At 46.5% G+C, this 27,886-nt stretch overlaps 1 protein-coding gene across 1 annotated transcript; it reads right to left on the reverse strand.

The window, feature by feature from the left end:
- Window positions 1-16,068: 16,068 nt before the first annotated feature.
- LOC133362004 (nuclear ubiquitous casein and cyclin-dependent kinase substrate 1-like) lies at window positions 16,069-27,311 on the reverse strand. Its single transcript, XM_061580974.1, has 6 exons — window positions 27,103-27,311; window positions 25,844-25,890; window positions 25,118-25,292; window positions 20,552-20,700; window positions 19,315-19,620; window positions 16,069-18,166 (listed from the first exon to the last, which is right to left on the reverse strand). The coding sequence occupies exons 1-6, from the start codon at window positions 27,117-27,119 to the stop codon at window positions 18,099-18,101; spliced, it is 762 nt and encodes a 253-aa protein (XP_061436958.1). The 5' UTR covers window positions 27,120-27,311; the 3' UTR covers window positions 16,069-18,098.
- Between the last annotated feature and the right edge of the window lie 575 nt (window positions 27,312-27,886).

Below are 27,886 nucleotides of genomic sequence, written 5' to 3' on the forward strand. Positions count from 1 at the left end.
AAGCCAGAGGACGAGAGGACTCTAGCCGCCACGCATATAAAGGATTTAGAGTGAAAAACTTTGTTTTTACGGGTTAATTTTTACCTAGCTACAATGCCATTGGTCAGTCTAGTGAATGGGCGGCACAATGCCATTTCGAGGGTGTGGAGTTTATCCTGTTATGTACGAAACTTGAGAACCCTAGCTACATACAATGTCTGCTGCCAGTTTTATAGGGCTGAACATTGAAAATGTCTCAGTGTACAATTATTGCGATTACCATGTCTCTATAGTCGTGGTTGAAGAGACATTGTAATGTTTTTAAACTATTTAATCTTTTCCTGTAATTTCTTGAAATTCTCTTTTGGCGGGTTAAGTAAAGACATGCCTTACAATGGCTGCCCATAAAACAAAAATTGTTTTAATGCATTTGTTTTCTGGCCATTTGTTTTAGTGGCCAGGTACTGGGCCGATTCTGCTGTGAGACCCGAGTGTGTGCTTCGCCGGGGAGAGATGTAAAAATGTAGGTGAAAAATGAAATAAAATTAATAAAATAAAATTAATTACGACGTTTCGGAAGCAACACAAGCTTCCGTCTTCAGGTGAAACTGTCACAGCAAAATATGTTTCACCTGAAGACGGAAGCTTGTGTTGCTTCTGAAACGTCGTGATTTTTATTTTATTTTAATTTCATTTTTTACCTACGTGACTTTACCGAAAAAACTAAGAGTATGATTCCTTGCAGTCGTGAAAGCTTCAAATCTCCAAGATATCAAAATGGACGAGCAGTGCATGCATCAGGACGGTGAGGAGCTGCAACAGCAGCAGCAGCAGCAGTCTCCAAACAATTGGAAGGCTCCTTCACTCACCACGCAGAATGCAGCTCAGTCTGTGCAGCAGTATCCTCCTGCCTTGGCAGAGGCAGCAACCCAGACTTGTCAGTCTCCACAGGCTCAGCCAGTTGAGCACACCCCACAAGTGCCTAAGGTGTCTTCTGGCAGCAGTCAGCGACCCGAGTGGAGAGGCGGCTTCTGATCCAAGCTCCCAAGGTGATCACTTTGACTGCCCCTTGTTCACACACACATGCTGTCTAGCTATTAAGACATATTTGAGGTGTTTGTAAATTATATAATTTCACTAATAGGGGTTTTCCCCTTTTTTATGGCAACAAAACTGACACCTTTTGCAAGGAATCATGCTTACATTAACCACAATACCTGCAGTCAAATGCAAACAATAAACACAACTCTGATAATGTATGCATTGTCTTTGAAACTGATTGGTCCACACCAGAGACAGCTTTCTTTAGAGTCTCGTCTCATATGGTTTTCGACCAGATGACGCCAAGTATTGTGGTTAATGTAAGCATGATTCCTTGCAAAAGGTGTCAGTTTTCTTGCCAGAAAAAAGGTGAAAACCCCTATGAGTATATTTTGGTACTGGCAAAGGAGGTCCCATGATGACGCCTTTTGGCGTCATCTGGTCGAACACCATATGAGACTAAGCTCTAAAGAAAGCTGTCTCTGGTGTGGACCAATCCGTTTCAAAGACAATGCATAAATTATCAGAGTTGTGTTTTTTGTTTGCATTTGACTGCAGGTATTGTGGTTAATGTAAGCATGATTCCTTACAAAAGGTGTCAATTTTGTTGCCAGAAAAAAAAAAGGGGAAAAACCCTATTGGTATATTTTGCTACTGGCAAAGGAGGTCCCATGATGACATCATTTCAATGTATTATTCTGAAAGAAATTGTCCGCTTTTTGCCACTTAACCAAATCCTCAGGCTGCGTGAAAGTGGTGTACGACATGCTGATGACTGCAAGCAACTGTGGCAGCAATTGGCCATCCGACCAAGAAGACATATTTCGCCTCCTGGTAAGTTACCTGCTTTCGTTGAAATTCCTCGCAATCACATGTCACAATAAGCATTTGATGTTTTAAAGAATTTGCTCTGCGGTCTGTATGTATGTAGGTGCACGGGAGAGAACATTTTGAAATATTAAAGAAAATCAAGGAAAACCTGGAGCTGATCCGAACGCTGCCACGGATGCCAATGTGTTGCGCAACCTGCAGCAACAACAGTACGTGAACACGAAATAGACAATCGCTGCTCGTACGAGAGAAGTTCCCGATTGCTGCTGTAATTAAATGGTTAGCAACAGAAGGGAAGTAATAAAATAATAAAAAGAAAAATAATAAAATAATTCTCACGACGTTTCGGCCACAACGCAAGCAGCCGTCCTCAGGTGAAACCAGGTCTGTCGAGGCGACAGCGTCTGAATGAAACACCACCAGGTCTTGGAGCATGTATATACGCTGGGTTGGAAGGGGGGGAAAGGGCGCCTTGACAAAATAATTTGCATATCAAGAGGGTTAATTTTTTGGGTTTTTTCTCCCTCCCAGATACGTGACGGAATTGCGTGGCAGGCCGTCCAACCTCAGCCGACACCGCAGGGAGTGTTCACAGGAAGTCTTGGCCGGCAGCCAGGGATCCTCCAGTGCCGGCGAAGGTTCCTCATCAGGTGACGCAAGCTCTCCCTGCTCGGCGCAGCACATTTCTCTGCACGGAACGTGGCATGCGGTAGAATTGAAAGACGCGACACAATTTGCCACAAAGTAATACGCAGTCTTCTTGGTTCTTTCGGTAAAGTCGTCACGTAGAAGGGAAGTAATAAAATAATAAAATAAAACATAATAAAATACAATTCTCACGACGTTTCGACCACAATGCAAGCAGCCGTCCTCAGGTGAAGAACAGGTCTGTCAGACGCTGTCTTTCTGACAGACCTGTGTCCATGATAAATACAATTCCATGATAAAATACAATTCTCACGACGTTTCGGCCACAACGCAAGCAGCCGTCCTCAGGTGAAGAACAGGTCTGTCAGACGCTGTCTTCCCGACAGACCTGTTCTCCACCTGAGGACGGCTGCTTGCGTTGTGGCCGAAACGTCGTGAGAATTATTTTATGAAGTTTTATTATTTTATTACTTCCCTTCTACGTGATGACTTTACCGAAAGAACCAAGAGGATGAATTCAATATTACTCGTATATGTGTTGAGGTGTAAATGGTTTTATTGCGAATGCTCATCCACTGGTTGCAGGCGTTGCACAGGATGTTGTGACGGGTGAAGCGAGTGGATCCAATGGTCCCCCACGGCCACCGGACGGAGACAACCCACGGGCCCGGCTTGGAACCCTGCCGGACAGCGGCAAGCCTGGCAACGCTCTTTACAAGTAAGTGCCCTTTAGGTGCATCATCGTCGCCACCTTTAAACATCATCGTCATTTTTCGATTTAAAGCTTTCGTGACTGCAGGGATTCATCTTCTTGGTTCTTTCGGTAAAGTCACCACGTAGAAGGGAAGTAATAGAATAATAAAAATAAACATAATAAAATAATAATAATAATAAAATAATAAAATAATATACTAATGTTGCTTTCCTTCTACGTGACTTTACCGAAAGAAGCAAAAAGATCATCATCATTCACGCTCTGAAAAAAATTACAAATAAATGAAAGGGATTCTTTTGCTGAAATAACCTTTTCTACTCTATGAGAGATCTCTTTAGCGGTGGCAAAATATAGTAGTAGGTTTTTACCCTTTTAAACTGGTACAAAACTGACACCTTTATACAAGGCATCATGTTTGCAATATCCACAACACAAGCAGTCAAAAATGCAAACAGAAAGAAGCAACTCTGATGATGATAATAATATGCACTGTACTACTAAACCTTTTCTACTGTTGCGTCTGCACGCTCCATTCTATTTCATGATGTATAACTGCTTTATTAAAATGGCTTATCCTTGACGTATTCTACGCTGCAACATCTTCCCTAGTCACTGGGTAGGTCGGTTGGTATTGGCCTCGGATATTCTGATGAGCACTCTACACTGCATTAGATATTTTTAGTTGACTTGCGTTGTTTATAACACTCCTTTATTATATACGAGTCTGGGTTCTTCAAGTGTTTAGTTTTATCTGTGTATACTCGACTACAATACTTAAATCGGTGGGTGAATTAAAACAAAGCAAAGTTCATCTTCTTGGTTCTTTCGGTAAAGTCACGTATAAGGGAAGTAATAAAATAATAAAAATAAAACATCATAAATAATATAATATTATAATATAATATACATGATAAAATAATTCTCACGACGTTTCAGCCACAACGCAAGCAGCCGTAACGTCGTGAGAAACTATTTATTCTGTTTTATTTTTATTATTTAATTTTTATTATTTTATTACTTCCCTCCTACGTGACTTTACCGATAGAACCAAGAAGATGAATCCCTGCAGTCACGAAAGCTTTAAATCGAAAAGCAAAGTTCGTAATGCAGTTTGGGCTGATTTTTGCACTTGGATTTCCAATAAAAAAATGTCATTATTTTCCATAGGGATATACAGTACAAGCAATGTAAGTGTTGCTTCACATGTTATTTCTAATCGCAATGTTGATGGAGTAAAAATGTTAATGTAATTCAGCCGTACAAAGTACTTTTTCGTGCTTCTTGTATTTGGTATTAACATTTTGGAGCCTTGTGTGTGTTGTTTTTTTTTGTGTCTCAAGCTTCCTGAAACAAATAGACTGCTTGGAGTTTTTGGAGAATTTCACTTCACGTGGATTGTCGAGTGTCCAACAGCTGATGGACGTTACTCTGCAGGCAAGTTCCTACGGACGCTTCCATGCAAACTACGCGTGTTTTTTTACGTTTACAGGATTGGGATTTATTTTTAAGTTGTGCAAGTTTTTCTGCAACATAAAAAATGCACAAAGAAGCATGGAGAAGATGGAAGGTTGGAATTAAACTTGTAAAGAGTTAATACGTGTGTAGGTGAGGGTGAGTGGTGAGGGTGAGTGGTGAGGGTGAGTGGTGAGCGTGAGTGGTGAGGGAGAGGGGTGAGTGGTGAGGGTGAGTGGTGAGGGTGAGTGGTGAGCGTGAGTGGTGAGGGTGAGTGGTGAGGGTGAGTGGTGAGGGTGAGTGGTGAGGGAGAGGGGTGAGTGGTGAAGGTGAGTGGTGAGCGTGAGTGCTGAGTGGTGAGGGTGAGTGGTGAGTGGTGAGTAGTGAGGATTGTAGTGCCACAAGAGGGGGCTCTGGGACCCTAGGCAGAGAAGCCCTTGGCGGCAGGCGCTAGGATCCCAGGCACCCCAGACAGTTAAGCCCCTTGGCGCCACCAACGGGGGGCTGTGTGTGCTCTGTGGGATACCTGGGGGCGCACACAACCCACCCCTCGTTGGGCACGAGGCATAAAAGGGCAGCTCCCTGGACGATCGGGGCCAGTCGCAGCTCAAGACCCGCCAGCCAGCCAGCTTAGGACCCTGGACCCCCTCGTCCCGCTTGTCCTTGTAAGGGCCGGGACGCTGTGAGGGCCAGTGGTGGGACTCTGGGACTCCCGGCTCTACGTCCTTGTGAGGGCGAGTTCCGAGGAAGCCAGAGTCCAGACCCACACCTTGGCTGGGTCGGGTCAGGTAGCCTCCCCTAGGGTAATTGTAGCCGGAGGACCCAGAGCGTAGCCAAAGTAGTGTACCTAGGCTGTGTACTTAGGCTGTGTACCTAGGCTGTAACAGAGTATCAGGACTGTTGGAGTGTTGTATTGTAATAAAGAAGTTTACCTCTACAAGTGTCTCCGGAACCCATTACACGTGGATACCAAAACATGCAAATAAGAACATTGACAACTGCAAAAAAGTAGATGGGCTTGGGCAAGGGAACATCACTGGACTGCATTGTGGCTGGGAAACAAGAACGGTGTTGGAGTGGCATCCAAAGTAGAGCACACATCACCAAGAGGATGACCACCACAGAGATTCGAGTTGTGAGAAGATTAGTTCGTGTGTCGTTGATAGATGGATCGTGGTCACATAGCTCGAGTGAGGGAGGCTGAGGAGTCCTGATCCAGTAGTGGGTACAAAACAAACACATTCCTCCTGCGGAGGGAGCGGGTAGGAACGTTGGGTTGCTCGGTCAATGGCCAGGGTCAACGGCGGCGTGGTGTATTCCGCAAATATGCCCGACTGTGAGGGCGGGCACAAGCCGGCGTGAGTAGGTTAAACGTTGAGTTTTATAAGGGCACCACGGGGTGACCAGCCCCTCCCCCACCCCAGCCCCACCCCACCCTCCCCACCCAGCCCCTCCCCACCCTCCCCTCCCCACCCCAGCCCCTCCCCACCCTCCCCCTCCCCACCCAGCCCCACCCCTCCCATTTTTGGATGCACGACGGACAGACACAATCATCCCCTGTGGGCTGGTGGAACCAGGTGGTTCCTACCGGTAATACCGACTGATTTTGTACATTAATTGCTCTGAGGAATACACGTCGTCAGAAATTTGAAGAATGTTGTATCGTACACTATGGGAACCTCATTTGCCAGTAAAATATCATAATTGTTTTTTTACCCTTCTATCTGGCAACAAAATTGACACCTTTTTACAAGGAGTCATGTTTGTATAGACCACAATACTTGTCTCGGGTGTGGACCAATCAACTTCAGGGACAGTGCACATTATCAGAGTTATGTCTTTTGTTTGTATTATGACTGCAAGGTATTGCGGTCTATGCAAACATGACTCCTTGTAAAAAGGTGTCAGTTTTGTTGCCAGATAGAAGGGTAAAAAAACAATTATCAATGTTGTATCGCTGAACACAAGTTAGTGTGTGTGTGTGTGCATATTTTTTGTATTTCGCTGGATTTAGGACTTGGATGAACTGGGAGTCCCAGAAGCCAAAAAGCGACTGCTATTGAGTGGAATCGAAGAGCATGGCGTGTCCACCACGATCTCCAGCGAGACGACGCTGCAGCGCTCGTCCAGTGAAGAGACAGTCCACCTCAGCTCCGAAGACGACGACGATGACGGCATCGACACCAAGGACGGCATCCGTGCCAAAGTGTTCCCAGCGCTGCGGCCCTCTGGCAGGAATCTGTCCTCTGTCGGCAATCGGTATCGCAAAAAGCAGCATTGCCAAATACAATTTGCGAGCGCACGCTCGCCAAGCCGTTGCCCTTCCTCGTGCTGGCAGCTGGGGAGGCAGTAGCAGCCTGGAGGTGCCCAGGAGCAAGATGCCAAAATTGTCTTCATGCTCTGACATCGAAGAAGAAGAAGAGGGGCTGGAGTGAGGAGAGGAGGGGGGGTAGCGATAGATGGATGATGGTGGGAGGTTGTGTGGGCCGTGGGATGCACTTTGTATGAAAAGCCCTTGGGGTAAATAAGCTGGTGTCTTTTGATTTAAAGCTTTCGTGACTGCAGGGATTCATCTTCTTGGTTCTTTCAGTAAAGTCACGGTCGACAGACCTGTTCTCCACCTGAGGACGGCTGCTTGCGTTGTGGCCGAAACGTCGTGAGAATTATTTTATGATGTTTTATTTGTATTATTTTATTATTTCCCTTCTACGTGACTTTACCGAAAGAACGACGTTTCGGCCAGAACACAAGCAGCCGTCCTCAGGTGAAGAACAGGTCTGTCGAGAAGACAGAGTCTGTTTTTATTTATTATTATTTTATTTCCATTCTACGTGACTTTACCGAAAGAACCAAGAAGATGAATCCCTGCAGTCACGAAAGCTTTAAATCGAAATTCCTTTGAGCTTGCTTGCATAGTTTTTTTTTTTTACAGAATGCAGTCAATAAAATATAAAGCAGCATCTTGGCTTTACTACCCAAGGCAGGAACTTGTCTCTTCCAAGAAAGAAGTGACTGACTTGTCAGTTTTGTTCCTTCTTAATTTTGGAGCTTTCGTGACTGCAGGAATTATTCTTTGTTTTTTTCGGTAAAGTCACGCCTAAAGATAAAACGTGCCGTTTAAGTCATCTGGAGTTGAAATATACAACACGTTTTGTTTCCATGCAGAGGAGATAGCCATGTTCAGAGCAATGTGCTTTTTTGTTGTGTTGCATTTGCTCGACTGTTCAAAGATCGTTTCAAATCTGCATCTTTTGGAAGGATGAACACGAAGTGGGAAGGTTTTTGCAAAATCAGATGTTCTCATACTCCAGAAGATTGTTGTACGGGGCCTGTCTGCTCTAACCTACTTGATAACAACCCCAAAAATGCCTAAATAAAGTTGATTTGTGACATGTTCCATTCTGCAAAGTTTTATAGACTTTGCTGCTGGTAGCAGATGTAGAGAGAACAACACCTGTCTACACTTCGTGTTCATGGAACTGTCTTAAGCGTATATATGCAGTGGGTTTTTTTTAAATCCTTTATATTAAGTTCACTTGCTTGCTTGCTTAGGACCGTGCAAATGTTTTGGTCGTTTTTTAACCCACTTCCCGTCATCCAATCGAGCTGACATTTTGCACACAGACTCGTTGTGCGAGACAATTTATTTTCGTGAAAACATTTTGTTCCAAAATTTTACACTGTTTAGGAATTTTTTTAAAATATTTAATTACCAATTGCTTAATGCTGCCAGACAATCATCTTACCCATAGGTGGCAGCCATCTCAAGCCAGAGGACGAGCGGACTCTAGCCGCCATGCATATAAAGGATTTATAGTGAAAAACTTTGTTTTTACGAGTTAATTTTTGTTACAGGTAGGAACAACAGTTCCCCACTGCCCACCAGGGATTATTTGTCTGTCGTGCATAGCCCCTCCCACCGTGTAGCACGCTCCCGGATTGGTTGAAGTGCGTCACGTGACCGCGAGCTTTCTGCCCCACCAAGTTCCTAGCTGGCCACTGTGAAGGAACGTGATTGTGCTGTGGATTCAGAAACCCGAGTTTGAGGGTGACGTCCGAACTGCTGATTGTTTGGGCGCTGACCACTGGTGAAGTACCCGTCTGGTCACTGCCTGCATCTTGGAGTGGATTGAAAAAGGGCTGTTGATATTCTTGAGCTTTGATTAAAAGCCAAAAACCTTTAAAGTACAATTTCAGAAATTGTTTTTCTGGATAAACCACTCGGAAAAAATATATCCAATGTTTGAGTTTGCATACGGAGCCCAAAACCACCTGTACGTTTTGCAATGTGCTTTATATTTTGTAGCAATCACTGCCTTTCATGTAAACTGGTACCAGGTGCATACAGCGCATGAGAACGTTCAATTCGAATGTGCAATTCCCTGGAATAGCTACAGTATTGATTTGTTTAACAAGTTTTGACAATAAAAAAAACTCTCTTTGAACCGTTAACACGATCTTTTCTGACGGTGTTTTTTAATCCAATGTGGCGCGATAGAAATATTTTATTTGCCTTCGTACACGGGTCGATATTGACGGAGCACAGGCGAGTATCACTTTGACGCTGTGGTGGATTGAGCGCAGATATTTGCGTCGGGGGTAGCTGAGCGAATCGCCGTGTGGTAATGATGCCTCCAGGTGTGTCAACCGGGATGTTCTGTTCTGGATCGCAAACAACAAAGTACCTAACACTCACACACACACAGACTCCTACACACACCTACACACACACACACCTACACACTCACACAGCTACACACACCTAACACTCACACACACCTAACACACACACACAGACTCCTACACACACCTAACACTCACTCACACACACCTAACACTCACACACACCTAACACTCACACACACCTAACACTCACACACAGACTCCTACACACACCTAACACACACACCTAAGACTCACACACACACACAGACTCCTACACACACCTAACACTCACACACACCTAACACTCACACACACCTAACACTCACACACACCTAACACTCACACACACCTACACACTCACACACACCTAACACTCACACACACCTAACACTCACACACACCTAACACTCACACACACACAGCACACTAACACTCCACACACCTAACACTCACACACACCTAACACTCACACACACCTACACTCCACACACCTAACACACACCTAAACACTCACACCTAACACTCAACACACACCTAACACTCACACACACCTAACACTCACACACACCTAACACTCACACACACCTAACACTCACACCTAACACTCACACCTAACACTCACACACACCTAAACACTCCACACACCTAACACACACACACCTAACACTCACACCTAACACTCACTCACACCTAACACTCACACACACCTAACACTCACACACACCTAACACTCACACACACCTAACACTCACACACACACCTAACACACACACACACCTAACACACACACACACTAACACTCAACACACACACCTAACACTCACACACCCCTAACACTCACCACACCTAACACTCACACACACCTAACACTCACACACACCTAACACTCACACACACCTAACACTCACACCCACCTAACACACACACACACACCTAACACTCACACACACCTAACACACACACACCTAACACTCACACACACCTAACACTCACACACACCTAACACTCACACACACCTAACACTCACACACACCTAACACACACACCTAACCTCACACACACCTAACACTCACACACACACCTAACACTCACACACACACACCTACACACACCACCTAACACTCACACACACCTACACTCACACACACCTAACACTCACACACACCTAACACACACACACACCTAACACTCACACACACCTAACACTCACTCACACCTAACACTCACACACCTAACACTCACACACACACACACTAACACTCACACACACCTAACACTCACACACACACCTAACACACACACACACCTAACACACACACTCCCACACCTACACTCACACACCCCTAACACTCACACCCCTAACACTCACACACCTAACACTCACACACACCTAACACTCACACACACCTACACACCTAACACTCACACACACCTAACACTCACACACACCTAACACACACCTAACACTCACACACACCTAACACTCACACACACCTAACACTCACACACACCTAACACACACACCTAACACTCACACACACACAGACTCCTACACACACCTAACACTCACACACACCTAACACTCACACACACCTAACACTCACACACACCTAACACTCACACAGGTGACTGATGGATGAGGGTGAGCGGCGCTTTGTAAACTCGCCTTCATCGTCTCCCTCGCCGACTCGCCGAGTGTTTGTGTTGTTGTTGTTGGAAACGTCCCGACGTCAGATTGAAGCTTGGACGGGCGAGCCAAGGGAAGCTCCAGCAGCGGAAGAAACTCGTCACGTTGCAGACACCGTGTGACGCGTACCACGTGACAGAGACGCCAACTCCCACGTGCCCTTGAATGCCCCTTCTCGGTTCAAGCGGCGCCCGTTCTACACGCACAAAAGTGTGATTTTGATGATGAACGAACGAAGGAGCAACGAATAAACAAAACCCGGACGACGCCGTGGCAAATCGGAGTTCTGTCTGCTGCCAATTCTCGTCGGCATCTCTCGCGCAACGCGGACCGCACTGCGCGCGTTCCTCGTCCGTGCCGGCCACGCGGTTGATATCGGCAATAATGACGGAGCGAGACACGGAGCGAGATAAAATAGCCGCCTCCTATAATTTACGCTTCAACTAAAAAACAAGTATAACCCGTAAAAACAAAGTTTTTCACTATAAATCCTTTATATGCGTGGCGGCTAGAGTCCTCTCGTCCTCTGGCTTGAGATGGCTGCCACCTATGGGTCAGATGATTGCATTGCACCATTAAGCAATTGGTAATTAAATATATTTTGTCCTAAAAAGTGTGTGTCAGTGTGTGTGTCAGGCTGTCAGTGTGTGTGTCAGTGTGGCGAGGAGTGGTGGTGCAGCGGTTAGCGCGCTGCACTACGAACCCGGATCCCCGAGTTATATTCCCGCTCACGGCCAAAACCAGCGACGATTACCTGAACCGGCACTGCGCCTCCCCCGGGTCGACTCAGCCTCAAATGAGTACCTGGTGCGGTGTGTAAACATCGCCACTGGGGAGATAAAGGCGGCCGGGCGTGGTGCTGGCCTCCCACCCCCTCCTCCACCGTTCCGGCCTTATAGGTGCTCGCTAACAGCACTTGCCCCAACAGCCTGTGCAGGCTACACGGGTGATCTTTGTCTTTGTGTCTTTGGCGCGCGCCCTCGTTGCCTGCGTCCCCAGAGACACTGCCTCCTCCTCCACGATCGGCGTCGTATTGCGCCTTTTGGCGTCATCTGGTCCAACCCATGTGAGACTAGGCTCTATGGAAAGCTGTCTCGGGTGTGGACCAATCAACTTCAAGGGACAGTGCAAATTATCAGAGTTATGTTCTTTTGTTTGCATTATGACCGCAGGTATTGTGGTCTATGCAAAAATGACTCCTCGTAAAAAGGTGTCAGTTTTGTTGCCAGATAGAAGGGAAAAAACAATTATCATATTTTTACTGGCAAATGAGGTTCCCATGGAATAAAATAATGTTTCCCTTCTACGTGAGTTTACCGAAAGAACCAAGAATATGAATCCCTGCAGTCACGAAAGCTTTAAATCGAAATGTAGCTGACGTAATGTGTTCCTGTCTATTGCGTTTAATAAACACAACGCACACACGCGTAGAAGACACCCCGTGTCACTGTCATGCTATTGAAGGGACGTTTAATCTCTTAAACGTGAACACGAAAATCACCGACAGCAATAAACAATAAACAACCAATAACACTGGTCAACAAAATATAGATAAACACATTGGCGATAGGGCAACACTCGGGCGGATAACGCATTGATGACACTGGTCAACACAAAAAAAAATTCTGGCCTGGACTTTTGCAGCTGTTTTAGACATCTCATTTTGATGCTATCGGCATTCCCCATTTTCATTGATTTTACCCGAAATTAACTCTGTCACTTATGATTGCAAGTCGTTGCGAGTCAGTGACTTCTTTAGTGTTACAATACGGTGCTGTATGTTTAGGATAGTGTGTTTATGACCAGTGTCATAAACAACGGGCCGCTGACGACGTCCCCTCCTCTCTACAGTTCGGGAACCCGCCGTGGGAACGGGGAACTTGCGGCTCTCACGGCCACCAACCTCCCGTCGTCGTCGCGAGGCAGTCGCCAAACGAGACTCATGCTGAGGGGGGGCCCCCGGGGGGCCGAGCCCCCCCTCTGGCCGTCCCCGCTCTCCCGCGCTCTCCGCTCCCGAAGGGACTCGCCAGTCCCACGTCACCCACGCCGATCGTGACCCGCCGCAGCCTCTCCGTGACCCGGCTCCACCACCCCGAGCCCTCCCTCCCCCCCCCTCCCGTCTCCCCCCCCCTCCCCCCCGCGCCCCCCCGAACCTCCCACTGCAACCCCCCCCCTGTGTGCGCGCAGCCCCTCTGCTTGGAGGTGTCTGGCGTTCTCCCTCGGCGTGTGCGTCTGCCGCTCTCGCGAGTCCCACGAGTCCCACGAGTGACGCCGCGTCGCGTCCACCGCTCTCGCTCTCCCGGCGCACTCCGCCCCTCTCCCCCTCGCCGCCCCCCCCCCCCCCAGCTCGCGCTCCGGGGCGCTCTCCGCCGCCGCTCTGCGGGGGGCTCCCGCGGACGGCCTGGAGCGGCCCCCGAGGCCCGCGGACGGCCGTGCGAGCCGGTCCTCCGCCCTCCTGCCGCCTCCGCTGACGCCGCCGCGGCCGCCGCCGCCACCGCCGCCGGCTCGCTCCATGGCAGATCGCTGCGGCTTCTTGTCGTCGTTGCTGTTGCTGTTGAGGGTTGTGATGCAGCGAGAACAGCTCCCTGTATCATCACAACCACCACCAACCACCACCACCACCATCACCAACATCACCACCACCACCAACCATCACCAACATCACCAACCATCACAACCATCACCAACCATCACCACCATCACCACCACCATCACAACCATCACCAACCATCACCACCATCACCAACCATCACAACCATCACCACCATCACCACCACCATCACAACTATCACCAACCATCACCACCATCCCCAACCATCACCAACCATCACCACCATCACCATCACCACCACCATCACCACCATCACCAACTATCACCAACCATCACCTACACGGGGAACCTTTGTCTGTGTGTAGGTGCTACTAACAGCACTTGCCCCTACATCCTGCTAGAGGCTACACGGGGCACCTTTGTCTGTGTGTAGGTGCTACTAACAGCACTTGCCCCTACATCCTGCTAGAGGCTACACGGGGGACCTTTGTCTGTGTATAGGTGCTACTAACAGCACTTGCCCCTACATCCTGCTAGAGGCTACACGGGGCACCTTTGTCTAAAGTCTCACTCTCGCAGTCACGGGGGGGGGGGGGGGGGGGGGGGGGGTAGCAGCCCAGCCCCAGCCGGCCAAGGTGCGACCTCGGCCGGCTGAGCAATCTAGCCGAGACCGGTGGCACTCCCAGGGACTAGGCCTTACCGCAGGGCTCACCGGCGCAACGCTGCGTCGACGTCTTGGGAGGGGGTCTTGAGTTCTTTTCTCCGTCGTTGTGAGCTCACACACTCAACAATGTCTTCGTGTGGAGTGCAGCAGCAGCAGCAGGAGGAGGAGGTCCGACGTCGCGTGCCGACACCTCGGGCAGGAGGCTGCAGGCAGCTGCGATCTCGTGAGATTGGCAGGGCGCGTTTATAATGCGTAGTGCGGATAGGCGACCACGTGACGCGAGTGCGACTCGGATTCCGTAGAACTGATAAGACTGCGCGCTGCGCCGTAGACTCAACACTGCGGCTCAGCCGACGTTTCAGGTCCCCTGGGGGGCGTGCGAGTCACGTGGTGGGGTCTGTGACGTCACGGGGCACACGGCCTGACTGTTCCACTCCTGCCAAGCTCGATAATATTTTTTTATATTTTTTTATTTCTCGTCACATCTCTAACGTCTTAACAGGAGCTTCAAAACAGCAACATCGAGAGCGACAAGAGGTCAGTGTACTTCCAGGCTGGTTCACCAATGTGAAGATGTCACAGACACTAACGCTGGGAATTAACATTTAAAATTTGATTTAAAAAAAATATTGCGCTTGGAGAATGCGGGAATCGATCCCACGTATCTTCTTCTTCTTGGTTCTTTCGGTAAAGTCACGTAGAAGGGAAATAATAAAATAATAAAAATAAAACATAATAAAATAATTCTCACGACGTTTCGGCCACAACGCAAGCAGCCGTCCTCAGGTGAAGACCAGGTCTGTCGAGGCGACAGAGTCTGAATGAAACAGCACACGAGCTTGGAGCATGTATATAAGCTGGGCGTCTTGACAAAGGAATTTGCATATCAAGATGAATTTAGCATATTTATGGAAAATGCAGGAATGTGATTAGTGCTACATATGCCCGTGCATTATGCAGGATTAGCAGCATCAAAGGGAGAGGATATGGGAAATGCAGGAATGTGAATAGTGCTAATTCATCATCAAAGGAAGGGGGTAGGGGTAGCATTAATCAAGGGAAGGAGTGTTAATAGTATGTAGCTGCAGTAACTAAAACCACCACGTAAACAACTAAAGTATAAACTACATAGCATCATCAGTATACTTACTATACTCTACAATAAGCTGAGTTACTAACTGTAAGTTATACATTACAATTCTACGTCGTAAAAATTATATAATATGCTACCATCTAAACTTTATTCTCTTACATCACACGAGTCTACACCGTACTATATACTGCCATAGACAAACCCAACATTAAATTACATACTGTATTGCTATAAACCACCCTATACCTTATACATTTTAATATAACACTATGTATTATTCTACCCACCCTAATGTGTATCACACTGCTATTTATTTACTATACAATTACGATACTATATATTACTTTGTTCATTGTATTAAGCATAGAGGATATGGGAAATGCAGGTATGTGAATAGTACTAATTCAGCATCAGCAGCTACATACTATTAACACTCCTTCCCTTTATTAATGCTACCCCTATCCCCTCCCTTTGATGCTGAATTAGTTTAGAGAGACACGAAACTTTAGAGAGACACGAGTCGTATTGAGGAGGCACTCTGTTTTATTGTCGCCGTCACAGGCAACGATGCCAGGGTCAGGACAGCAACAGGCTGCTTGGCCAACAACGATGCAGACGATGCCGAAGGTGATGACGTAGACTTGTGCAGCTCCATGGATTCCACTCCAAACAACAACAACGACAAATTTCGATTTAAAGCTTTCGTGACTGCAGGGATTCATCTTCTTGGTTCTTTCGGTAAAGTCACGTAGAAAAAAAATAATACAAATAAAACATAAAATAATTCTCCACCTGAAGATGGCTGCTTGCGTTGTGGCCGAAACGTCGTGAGAATAATTTTGTTTTATTTTTATTATTTTATTATTTTCCTTCTACGTGACTTTACCGAAAGAACCAAGAAGATGAATCCCTGCAGTCACGAAAGCTTTAAATCGAAATAAAATTATACAATTTTTTTTAAAATTTACTTGCTGTGGTTTTCAGACCTGACGATGATTGCTTGTGTTGCAGTCGAAAGGTCGTGAGAATTTAATTGGTTTATATTTTTATTACTTTATTATTTCCCTTCTACGTGACTTTACCCGAAAGAACCAAAAATATGAATCCTTGCAGTCACGAAAGCTTTAAAACAAACACTGCCGTTACCTGTGACTGCACTCATCTTACTTGTGTGTGTGTGTGCATTAAAACCTGGATTGTATTTCTGAGGGCAAGAGTTTGGAATGTCTTTTGGTAAAGGAGCACGAAGTCACATTGCACCCAGACCCCCTAAACCCTTCTAGATGCAAGTCAAAATTAACAAGTGCAATGTACAGGTTTCCCTCGCTGTCTGCGCTAGTAGAAGATGCGTTTCAAAAAGGGCACACAAAGCGACACCGCACAAGGATACAGCTGCCTGCCGAGTAGCGTGGACAGTACACACACACAATCTTGTCCTACATCCGAGCGCGTAGCCGCACGTGACTTAAGTGAAACCGCATCTCGCGAATTTTGGGTATGAACCGGCTTGCCCCATAAACAGCGCAAAATCGCACAAACAGGAAGCCGTATAATGCGAGGAGAATCTGTAGCTCTTCTCTCGCAGACGCAAACTTGGGCTGCGCGTCCTGGGAACACAATATCGGTGTGTAGCCGCAAGTTAATAGCTTCTTGGTTCTTTCGGTAAAGTCACGTAGAAGGGAAATCATAAAATAATAAAAATAAAACATAATAAAATACAATTCTCACGACGTTTCGGCCACAACGCAAGCAGAAGAACAGGTCTGTCGGAAAGACAGCGTCTGTCTTTCCGACAGACCTGTTCTTCACCTGTTCTTCTGCTTGCGTTGTGGCCAAAACGTCGTGAGAATTGTATTGTTTAATTTTTATTATTTTATTATTTCCATTCTACGTGACTTTACCGAAAGAACCAAGAAGATGAATCCCTGCAGTCACGAAAGCTTTTAATCGAAAGATAACAGCCGTTTGAATTTTGGGCCACGTCTTTAAATTTCAGGACAATGGGTTGAGAGTTGTGCAGTGAGGCCAGGATGAAAACATTTCTAGTCCGGCCAATATCTCGTGAAGTCATACAGAATTATAACCAGTCTTGCGTTAAAGTTTACACCAAACACTCGTGCTATATAACAATAAACTAAATGCAGAACGAAACTGCTCTACAGACTCTAACGAAAAGCATTAAAACTAAGTTATTCAGATGATTTTCATCCATGTGCTAACAAAAAACGTGCTATTGAATTGGAATAAAGGGCTTTCACTGTTAAACTGTGCCTCAGATTTCAGCCACGGCAGCTGAGGTTGTCTTCGGCGGTGGTTCAAGTCAGTCGAGCAGCCATGCTTTAGGCCGTGGCTGCAGGCAGCGAGCAGTCACCTCACAGCGGGCTGCGGCAATCTCTACGGTGGCAAGTCAGGTCGGCTTACAGCAGACCGCACCTATTGAGGCATGGCGGGTCTTGTATACGTTGAGTAATGGCAAGTTGAGTTGCACTTGGGCTGTCAGTGGTAGTAGCCCTTGGCGGTTGAATGGGTAAGTGCTTGTCCCAGACAAGGCCATGGTTCAGTGGCAAACCGTGGTAGTGCTCAGAGTTTGGAATGTATCACTCGCAGACCGTGGCAAGTGGAATGGCTTAGTGGCTGACTGGGACATGTCATGGCATGTTTAAAGAGTCAGTGGCTGGTGGCTGTGGCGGGCTGTGGTGGTCCATGGTGATCTGTGGTGATCTGTGGCGGGCTGTGGTGGTCCGTGGTGATCTGTGGTGATCCGTGGTGATTTCATGTTGAGTCAGGGTGGAGAGGCGTCAGCTTGGCTCGTTTCGAGAGGCCAAGATGCAAGGCCGGACCTGATGTGGTTAAAGGGGGGGGGGGTTAGGCTACGACAGTAACACACGTTAACTCACATTCTCAACGATTTTCTAAGTCGTCATTATTTCTGGTGACATGGAGGGGCCTTCGTTCATAGGTGGATAAACAAAGGACTGCAAACCATCGTGGGATTTTTCATCATTATTGTAAAGTTACTCTAAGTATAGTTGCCACGTGACCATTGACTCCTCCAAAGTAAGTAGAAGAACGTCGTCATTTGGAGTCACAATTCGATGAAAAAAACATTCTCTTTTTGAAACTTTTTTAGTTTTTTCTGCTTCCTTTGAAGAGTTTTGTCTGCTCCATTAGCATTCCGCATACACACACTCAGACATGCTCTATCCACTGCGAGATGAAGGCCTCTCCGAAGCTGCCGCCATCCCTCACGCTCGCACAACAATGAATCTAGCACACACACTCGGATATCCTCGCTCCGTCGACCCCGCAAGTGGACGTGTTCCCACTCCGCCGTGTCGCTCACGGCGAGGTAGCAACACTCGGCACTGCCAGGTGCAGACCATCTCGCGCTCTCACACCTACATCACCCGGAGAGCTACGGTGGTCATCACTCATCAAGGCCTCGATACAGAGACGTTGCTTTCTCTGTGTGCCTATGTTTGTTCCCTCTCTCTATGTATCTCTGTGATATCTGTCTGCTTATATGTCTGTCTATATGTTTCTGGTTCTGTGTTTTTATCTCTCTCTCTCAAATGTAGTATTCTCAGGAAGAACATAATCAACCAGGTAGGGTGTAGACTGTTATGTTATCCGACTCTCTGTTGTATTACATTCCATTTCTAAGTATACTAGATTTGTGTTTCTATTTCATTTATTCCTGATGATGATTGCTTGTGTTGCAATCGAAACGTCGTATGCTAGTATTTAATTTATTACTTTCTCTTTATACGTGACTTTACCGAAAGAACCAAAGAGTCATTCCTGCAGTCACGAAAGCTCCAAATTAAGATTGTACTTAGCAGGCTCAAATCCCTGCTTAGCTTCCTAGACAGACCCAGTGGAGGTGAGGCACATCCATGGATGGTTTCATCGTGGGAAAACGTGAAAGGCGTGCGAGTTAGAAACACGTGCGCTTGTGCCGGCCGTGGTTTCGATGCTTTGTCCTTACCTGGAGGAACCCACTTGGGTAGAGGCGATGCGGTGGCACGATCCGCGACGCCGGCTTCGTTGAACGCGGGCGGGGGGAGGCGCTTCGCTGATTGCCGAGGGGCAGGATCTGGCCCGACATCCGCCCCGGCTCCACGCGCCGCGCCCGTTGTTCTGCTGCCCCTGGCCACGGCGGCTTTGCTCCCTCTCCTGTTGGCGGTGGCGGCGGTGACCCTAGGCACCTTGAACTTCCAGAAGGGCTTCTTGTGGTCGCTGTCATCGCTGTCGGACTTCCCAGCGGACTCCGAGGACTCGCCCGTCTCGTTGTCTGTCGTGTTTTAGACAACATGTGATTACCCGTCGTCGTCGTGGTCGCTGCATTGTGGACACTGTTGTTTCATATTTCTGATCGGTCAGAATTACTTTACCAAATAAAAGCAAGTATTCCAATGTGGTCATGGCACGTATTGAATGTTTGCCAAATATTACTATTGAAAAATTTTTTTTGGGAACAATACAGTCGTAGTGATAGTGCTACAGAGTCAACTGAAGCTTCAAATCAAGATTTTATCTCGACTTTGAAAAATCAATAAAGAATACGATACGATTTAGGAAAAAGCCAGCAGGAGACTGCTGTGTGGTTTGAACAGAGGGCAACACATGAGCATCCTCAGTGGCCTGGCACTGCCATGCAAAACTAAACAACTTTGTGTCATCAGGTAAGGCCCACTGAGCCAAATGTCTCTTCTTCAAAAGCGACTTGGCTATCACAAATGGTAGCTCAAGAAAGTGAGCAATTATCACGTGGAGATGTATCGCGGCGAAATATTCTAAATGTAGAGGGAAAACTGGAGGACCCGAAGAAAAATCCACGTGACCACGGGGAGAGACACGCAAACTCCAAATATACAGCAGCAGGCGTCAGGGTCGGGATCGAACGCACGACCTTCTGTACACCAGACGAGGAAGTGAAACATCTCCTAGCCACCGTACAAACACATAGATTCCCCGTACAGCCATTCAGAGGCTGTTGTGGCAGCTGCCGTGAGCGAGCACGTATGAAGGTCGGCACGGCATACATGGGGGTGGATGGCCAGCACCACGCCTGGAATTGCACCAAGTACTCATTTGAGGCTGAGTCGACCTCGGAGAGGCCCAGGACTGGTTCATATAATCGTTACTGGTGTTGGCAGTGAGCATCATACATGTCCACACACGTGCAAACATACAGAAAGCCACAAATCTGTAGAGTCTCATACCGGGTGGGTCGTCCGTGTTGACGGTGGCACTGCCCACGGCTTCCTGTGAACTCTCCCGCGAAGACGCCGCCACTTCCGTCTGATCACCAGCGAGGGCAAGGACCTCCTTGAGCTCCCTCTCAAAGAGACGCTCGTCGTCCAGGGACGGTCTGCGCAGAGTGGCGCAAAGTGCGATTGCAAACGACGACAATGCACAGAGGTTGGTGTGGGCAGTGCAATCTTCTTTTCTTCTTATATATAAGAGTCTCCGCGCGCTTGCGGGGGATTTGGCTCTTGGACGGTGGGCTTCACATAGAAATAAAATTGGCAGGCGGCACGCCCTAAGCCCCGCGGTGGGAATAGGCTATTCCGTTTCCCCATCCGTAAAGTTTAAAGTTGTTTAATTAACACATTTGTGCGGTTTCTATTATTAATTACTTACTTATTGCTCGACATCGACCGTACCAACTGATGCCAATTGCGTGGGGGGGGGGGGTAGACACTGCCAAGTGATGCGCGTTCGCACGAGCTCATTTTCTTTTACGCGTTTTACAGCAGGCAAGACGTACATACGTAACTCTGCGGACATTTCTTCACAGTGTCATGTCCTCTTCGCCCCCCCCCCAACACGATGCGTCCACTTTATACTACAGACTCCGTAGATAATAATATTTTACTGCTTACATACCATTATTCTTGCACGGGCGGGGGATGCTGGGGGGGGGGGGGGTAGCGGCCCAGCCCCTAGCCTGGCAACGTGCCAACTCCGCCGCCTCGCCAATGTAGGCCAGGACGGGGGCTAAGCATGGCACAAGGCCTCAACACGCCTATGCTAAGTACAGAGTTCCTTGCTTCTTACGCTAACAACTCAAGTCCATTGTTTACTATTGTTAAACACATTAGTTTACAAACATTACAATAATAATGTTTGTGTGCTGATAAAAAATATGCTTCATTGCTTAATATTATGAAACAAATACGTTGCCAGATATTACTATATATATATATCTTTGTGTGCACATACCAACTCTGGTTCATTGTTTATCTTTCATTTACACTTATCTCTGCTTATTTCTTAAATGCATCTCTATTGTTTCCATCGCTCACGTCACGCTATTTACTCATACGTAGTACTGCGATACTGATAGCTGTGCCATCATCGGGGATTGTTGTGCCCATCGATGTGTGTGTATGAGTCCACGTGTGTGTCTTTGAGTCCATATGTTTGTGCGTGTAGAGCCATGCGTGTCTTTAACTCCATGTCTGTCTTTTTCGAACGGACAACGCCCGATGTGTGTGTGTACGTCAAAGTGTTTGTGTGTGTGTGTCAGTCCAAGTGTGCGTGTAAGTCCATTTGTGTGCGTATCAGTAGCTGTGTGTGTGTTAGTCCATGTGTGTGTGTGTTAGTCCATGTGTGTGTGTGTTAGTCGATGTGTGTGCATGGCTCCATCTGAGTGTGTATGTGTATTCGTGTGTCTATGTGTGTCAGTCGATGTGTATGTGTGTGTTAGTCCATATGTGTGTGTGTGTAAGTCCACATGTGTGTGTAAGTCCATACATGTGTGTGTGTCTCACTCGATGTGTGTGTGTAAGTCAGTGCGCGTGTGTGAGTCGACATGTGTGTGTTAATCCATGTGTGTGTCAGTCTATGTATGTGTGTAAGTACATGTGTGTGTAAGTACATGTGTGTGTAAGTACATGTGTGTGCAAGTACATGTGTGTGTAAGTACATGTGTGTGGGGAGCGGTAGTGTAGCGGTTAGCGCGCTGCGCTATGAACCTGGCGACCCGGGTTCGATTCCCGCTCACGGCTAACACCAGTGACGATTATCTGAACCGGTCCTGGGCCTCCCCTAGGTCGACTCAGCCTTAAATGAGTACCTGGTGCGGTGTGTAAACATCGCCACTGGGGAGACAAAGGCGGTCGGGCGTGGTGCTGGCCACCTACCCCCTCATGTACCGTTCCGGCCTTCATAGGTGCTCGTTAACAGCACTTGCCCCTACAGTCTGTTAAGGCTATACGGGGGATCTTTGTTTATGTCAATGTGTGTGTTAGTGCACGTATGTCTGTGTGTGATTCCATGTGTGTGTGTCTGAGTCGCTGTATGTGTGTACGTCCATATATGTGTGTGTAACTCCATGTGGGTGTATCTAAAGTGGATGTCTATGCGTGTGTGAGTCCATATGTATGTGTGCGTCAGTCCATGTGTGTGTGTCTTAGTCCATATGTGTGTGTGTGTGTAAGTACACCCAATTCAAGAGCCGAATGGCTCACAGGGCTATACCTAATAAATGAACTTGAACTTTAAATGTGTGTTTACGTCAATGTGTGTGTGTCAGTCCACGTATGTCTGTGTGTGAGTCGGTGTGTATGTGTGTGTGTGAGTCCCTGTATGTGTGTACGTCGATATGTCTGTGTAACTCCACGTGTGTATGTCAATTGTGTGTGAGTCCATATATGTGTGTGTAAGTCGATGTGTTTGTGTGAGTCGATATATGTGTGCGTCTCAGCCCATGTGCGTGTGTGTTAGTCGCTTTGTGTGCGTTGCTCCTTGTGAGTAAGTGTAAGTCCATTTCTTTGCGTGTCTGTAGGTCCATGTGTGCGTGCGAGTGAATGTATGTGCTTTATTGACCTGCTCAAGGCCTATGATACCATCAGTAGGCCTGGCCTCTGGGTTGTTCTTCGTGCTTTCGGAGTCCCTCACCCTTTGCTCACGATCCTTAGGACCTTCATGATGGTGAGCGGCCCCACGTCAAACTACGTGGCCGTCAGTCAGAGCCATTCCCTCTACACCTCGGGGTGTGACAGGGATGTCCTCTGGCTCCCACATTATTTAACATCTATTTTGACCAAGTAGTTTGTGAAGCCTTCAGTGACCTATACCGGTGGAATTACCATTTGGTACAGATACAATAAGAGGCTGATCGACGACCGGGTGCGGTCAAGGGATGCCTCCCTATTGCTCAACCATGTTATGTATGCCGATGCTCTGGTGATTGCTGCTCACTGCTGCTGAACCTGGAGCTTGTCACTAAGAGGTGGGGCCTCACCATCAGCCCCACCAAAACTAACCATCTGCCTGGGTATTTTATACCATCGAACAATCCAGCCCCACAACTCACAATTGGTGATGCGGCAGTTGTGGAGAGTTGGAGAGATTCCCATACCTGGCCAGTGTGCTCATGACCGGCTCCAGTTTGACAGCAGAGGTCTCACTCCAAATTAGTCGGGCGCCATTATCTTTTCATCGGCTGCGTTACGCTGTGTGGAAGCTACCTGGTCTCTCGCTCCGCATGAAGCACCAGGTCTTCTCAGCCACGGTAATTCCCTCCCTTCTCTACGCTTGCAAAACATGCACCCCGCTAATGGAACATCTTCGCTGGTTACAAACATTTAGGCTGGCCTGCTAACGATACATCCTGCACTTAACCATATGTGTGTGTGCATCTAAGTCGATGTGTTTCTATGTGTGTAGGTCGATGTCTGTGTGTAAGTCTACATGTGTGTCTGCCTTTTACGCCCGGGCAACGCCGGGTACTTACCGCTAGTAATGTTATAAATAAGAGGTTGCTACATAACATGATGGAGCAGCTGGAAGGAGTGAATCCAAACTAGGCATGGAAGGAATTTCCCTCCTGATGGTTTCATGAATTGCCATGATTTAGGATTGCAATTCGGCTCAAGAATCTGTTCTTTCGTTACCATTGCAGTGGCTGTCGGAAGCAACTGCGAATCCATGAGATGCAACAGAAACAATACAAACAACGCTGACTTGTAAAACAATGACGAGGAGATGCACTCCATCTGGTGAGCGTCTCTAAGGGACATGCATTTACATCATGTCATGACGTAACGGCACAATAATAGTAATGTAGTAGTGTTGTAGTGTATAGCAGTATAGTGTAGTGTATAGTAGTGTAGTGTTAATTGTAGTGTATAGTAGTGTAGTGTCTAGTAGTGTATAGTGTAGTGTATAGTAGTGTACAGTGTAGTGTATAGTAGTGTTAGTGTAGTGTATGTAGTGTACAGTGGAGTGGTACAGTGGAGTGTATAGTGTAGTGTATAGTAGTGTAGTGTATAGTAGTGTAGTGGTCTAGTAGTGTTATAGTGTAGTGTATAGTAGAGTAGTGTATAGTGTAGTGTATAGTAGTGTAGTGTATAGTAGTGTACAGTGTAGTGTATAGTAGTGTAGTGTATAGTAGAGTAGTGTATAGTGTAGTGTATAGTAGTGTAGTGTATAGTGTAGTGTATAGTAGTGTACAGTGAGTGTATAGTGTAGTGTAGGTAGTGTAGTGTATAGTAGTGTAGTGTATAGTAGGTATAGTGTAGTGTATAGTAGTAGAGTGTAGTAGTAGTAGTGTATAGTGTAGTGTATAGTAGTGTAGTGTATAGTAGTGTACAGTGTAGTGTATAGTAGTGTAGTGTATAGTAGAGTAGTGTATAGTGTAGTGTATAGTAGAGTAGTGTATAGTGTAGTGTATAGTAGAGTAGTGTATAGTGTAGTGTATAGTAGAGTAGTGTACAGTGTAGTGTCTAGTAGTGTATAGTGTAGTGTATAGTAGTGTACAGTGTAGTGTATAGTATTACCTTCCGTCTCTTGCTGTTCCTGCTGCTGTGTTCAAGGCCGTGACTTGACGGGACTTCTTGGTTCCGCTCAAGGCCTTCTTTGCAGGCTTTGCCTTGTCGCCATTTTCATCGTCAGAATTGGTCACCGCTTGAGACATTTTGCTTGGCGGAAGAGAGGCCGATGAGAAGTCACCGTCTGTGGCGATGCAACACGCACACACATTGACGCGCGTACATCGCTGGTTTGTTAAACCGATAACCATTTTCGGAATCAAATGGCGGTTATGAAAGTCGGGAATTGGCAATAGTTTACGGTGGGATTTTACTACCGGTGCAGAGGGCCTCCACAAGAGGGAGCTGAAAAGAGGAAATTGCCTACTCTCCCACGCTGCGCAGACACATTGGTAGAGGCGGCAAAGCGCCTCCTCGACCACACACAACCAAGCGCGGTGAACTCATTGACACCGCTGGGTGGAAGAGAGGTGGGGAGGGGATTTAAGAAACTTGCCACGCCGGGAAATGGAGTTGAACCAGCGGCTTCTGGATTGCAAGCCCACCGCGCTAGCCACGGCAGCTCCCTTGCGGATGCATCTAATGCGATTTAACTTTGGTAATGAAATATGACTTCTAATCATTTAAATAAGCCAATGAGTCAACGACCATAATTACAATCATAACCATCACTACTGTCCACCACGTCGTCTGCCCATAACCATCATATGTATAGATACCTCACATTCTACTCACCGTCGTCTTCAAAGTCCTCAGGCTGAGTATAATCAAATTTCTTGATTCTGCAACACCAATCATTTGGATAAAAGAAAAACAATGAAAGATCAATTCAGGAATAAATCACATTACGTACATGGATTCACGGGCCCACTTGCTGTACTGCCAAAACACCAGTGCCACTGAATTACAATGACACAATGCAAAGCAGGTGCCATGGCAGTGCCTATCGATCTGCAAAGGCGGTTGTCAATCAATGACATTGAGGCTGCATTGAAACTCGTTGTAATCGATGAACATGACACGTAGCCGGCCAACACTGTCCCAACTGATCCGATGTACCAATGTCATCAATTACACTATACACTACACTGTACACTACACTGTATACTACACTACTATACACTACACTATATTACTAGACACTACACTACTATATACTACACTACTATACACTACACTACTATACACTACACTATACACTACTATATACACTACACTACTATACACTACACTACTATACACTACACTATACACTACACTATACACTACTATATACACTACACTACTATACACTACACTGCTATACACTACACACTACACTATACACTACACAACTATACAGTACACTACTATACACTACAATACACTATACTACTATACACTACTGTACACTATACTACTACACTATACACTAGGCTATACACTATACACACTACTATACACTATGCACTACACTACTACACTATACTACTAAACACTACACTACTACACACACTCGTGCTGTACTAGTACACTACACTATACTACTATACACTACACTACTATACACTACTACACTACTATACACTACTACACTATACTACTACACTACACACACTCGTGCTGTACTAGTACACTACTATACACTACACTACTGTACACTGCACTATACACTACACTACTACACTATAATACACTACTATACACTATACTACTACACTATACACTATAATACTACTACACTACACACACTCGTGCTGTACTAGTACACTACACTACTATACACTACTATACACTACACTACTATACACTACACTATACACTACACACACTCGTGCTGTACTAGTGACGAATTGGCCACGTTCTGTTCACGTGACCACCCCCTCACCAGTTGCTGTGTGGGGTGGTGGCGAGTTTAACGACACAACATTTACACATTGACGCGATCTGCCCCCCCCCCCCCCAACAACAAACTCCCTCTCTGTTATGAATCAGCCACAGAGCCACTCACGCACCTGAGTAGCCTCGGCATGTCAACTGAAGTCTCTCACCCCCCAATACAACAACCACGAGCCACCAACGAGAAATAAAACTAAAAAAACACGCGGATAAGAGCCGCGATGACGACGATAACAACAACGATGAGGGATTTCCCTCAAACGTGAGGGAAGTGAACGCCAACTTTGTATAACTGTGAAGTTGTATCAAGTTAAACTTTTGTCGATTAACGCGAATTAGCGAGTTTGGCGCGAAGCCAGATTTGCAAAGCGCACGAGGGGGACAAAGCCGCTGATTCCTCGCAGCCAGTTTCGTCACGACGCCGATTGTGGTGGTCACGATACAATAATAAAAACAACTTACGTTTACAATATTGTGAGTATGGGTTTAATCTCGTTTAAAATGCGTAAAATTAAATAATGTATTTATTACGGGAGGGAGGGGTGTTTTATTTATATAAATGTTGTGGATTGCGTCAAGGCAGAAAAGATGGGTGAATGTGTTAACGAATGCGGTAGGCGAATGATCGGTTGGCAGCGTCTTTTCCACGGGGGGTTGTGGGTCACGTGGTGTCACCCCCCCCCCCCCCCCCCGGCTTTCGTGATTGGGTGGGTGAGTGGAGGGTGAATTTTGACTTTAAACTTTAATATTCTTGGTTCTTACAGGTAAAGTCACGGAGATGTAAAATAAATGATAAAAATAATAAAATAACATTTTTATTAAAAATAATAAGTTTGAAGTCTAAATAATAAATTGGGTGTTTTGCTTTTATTATTTTTTAATTAATGATACTTTTAAATT

The sequence above is a fragment of the Lethenteron reissneri genome, unplaced genomic scaffold, assembly GCF_015708825.2.
Source record: "Lethenteron reissneri isolate LAM-NWPU_2019-01 unplaced genomic scaffold, ASM1570882v1 scaffold_1327, whole genome shotgun sequence".
NCBI lineage: Eukaryota > Metazoa > Chordata > Hyperoartia > Petromyzontiformes > Petromyzontidae > Lethenteron > Lethenteron reissneri.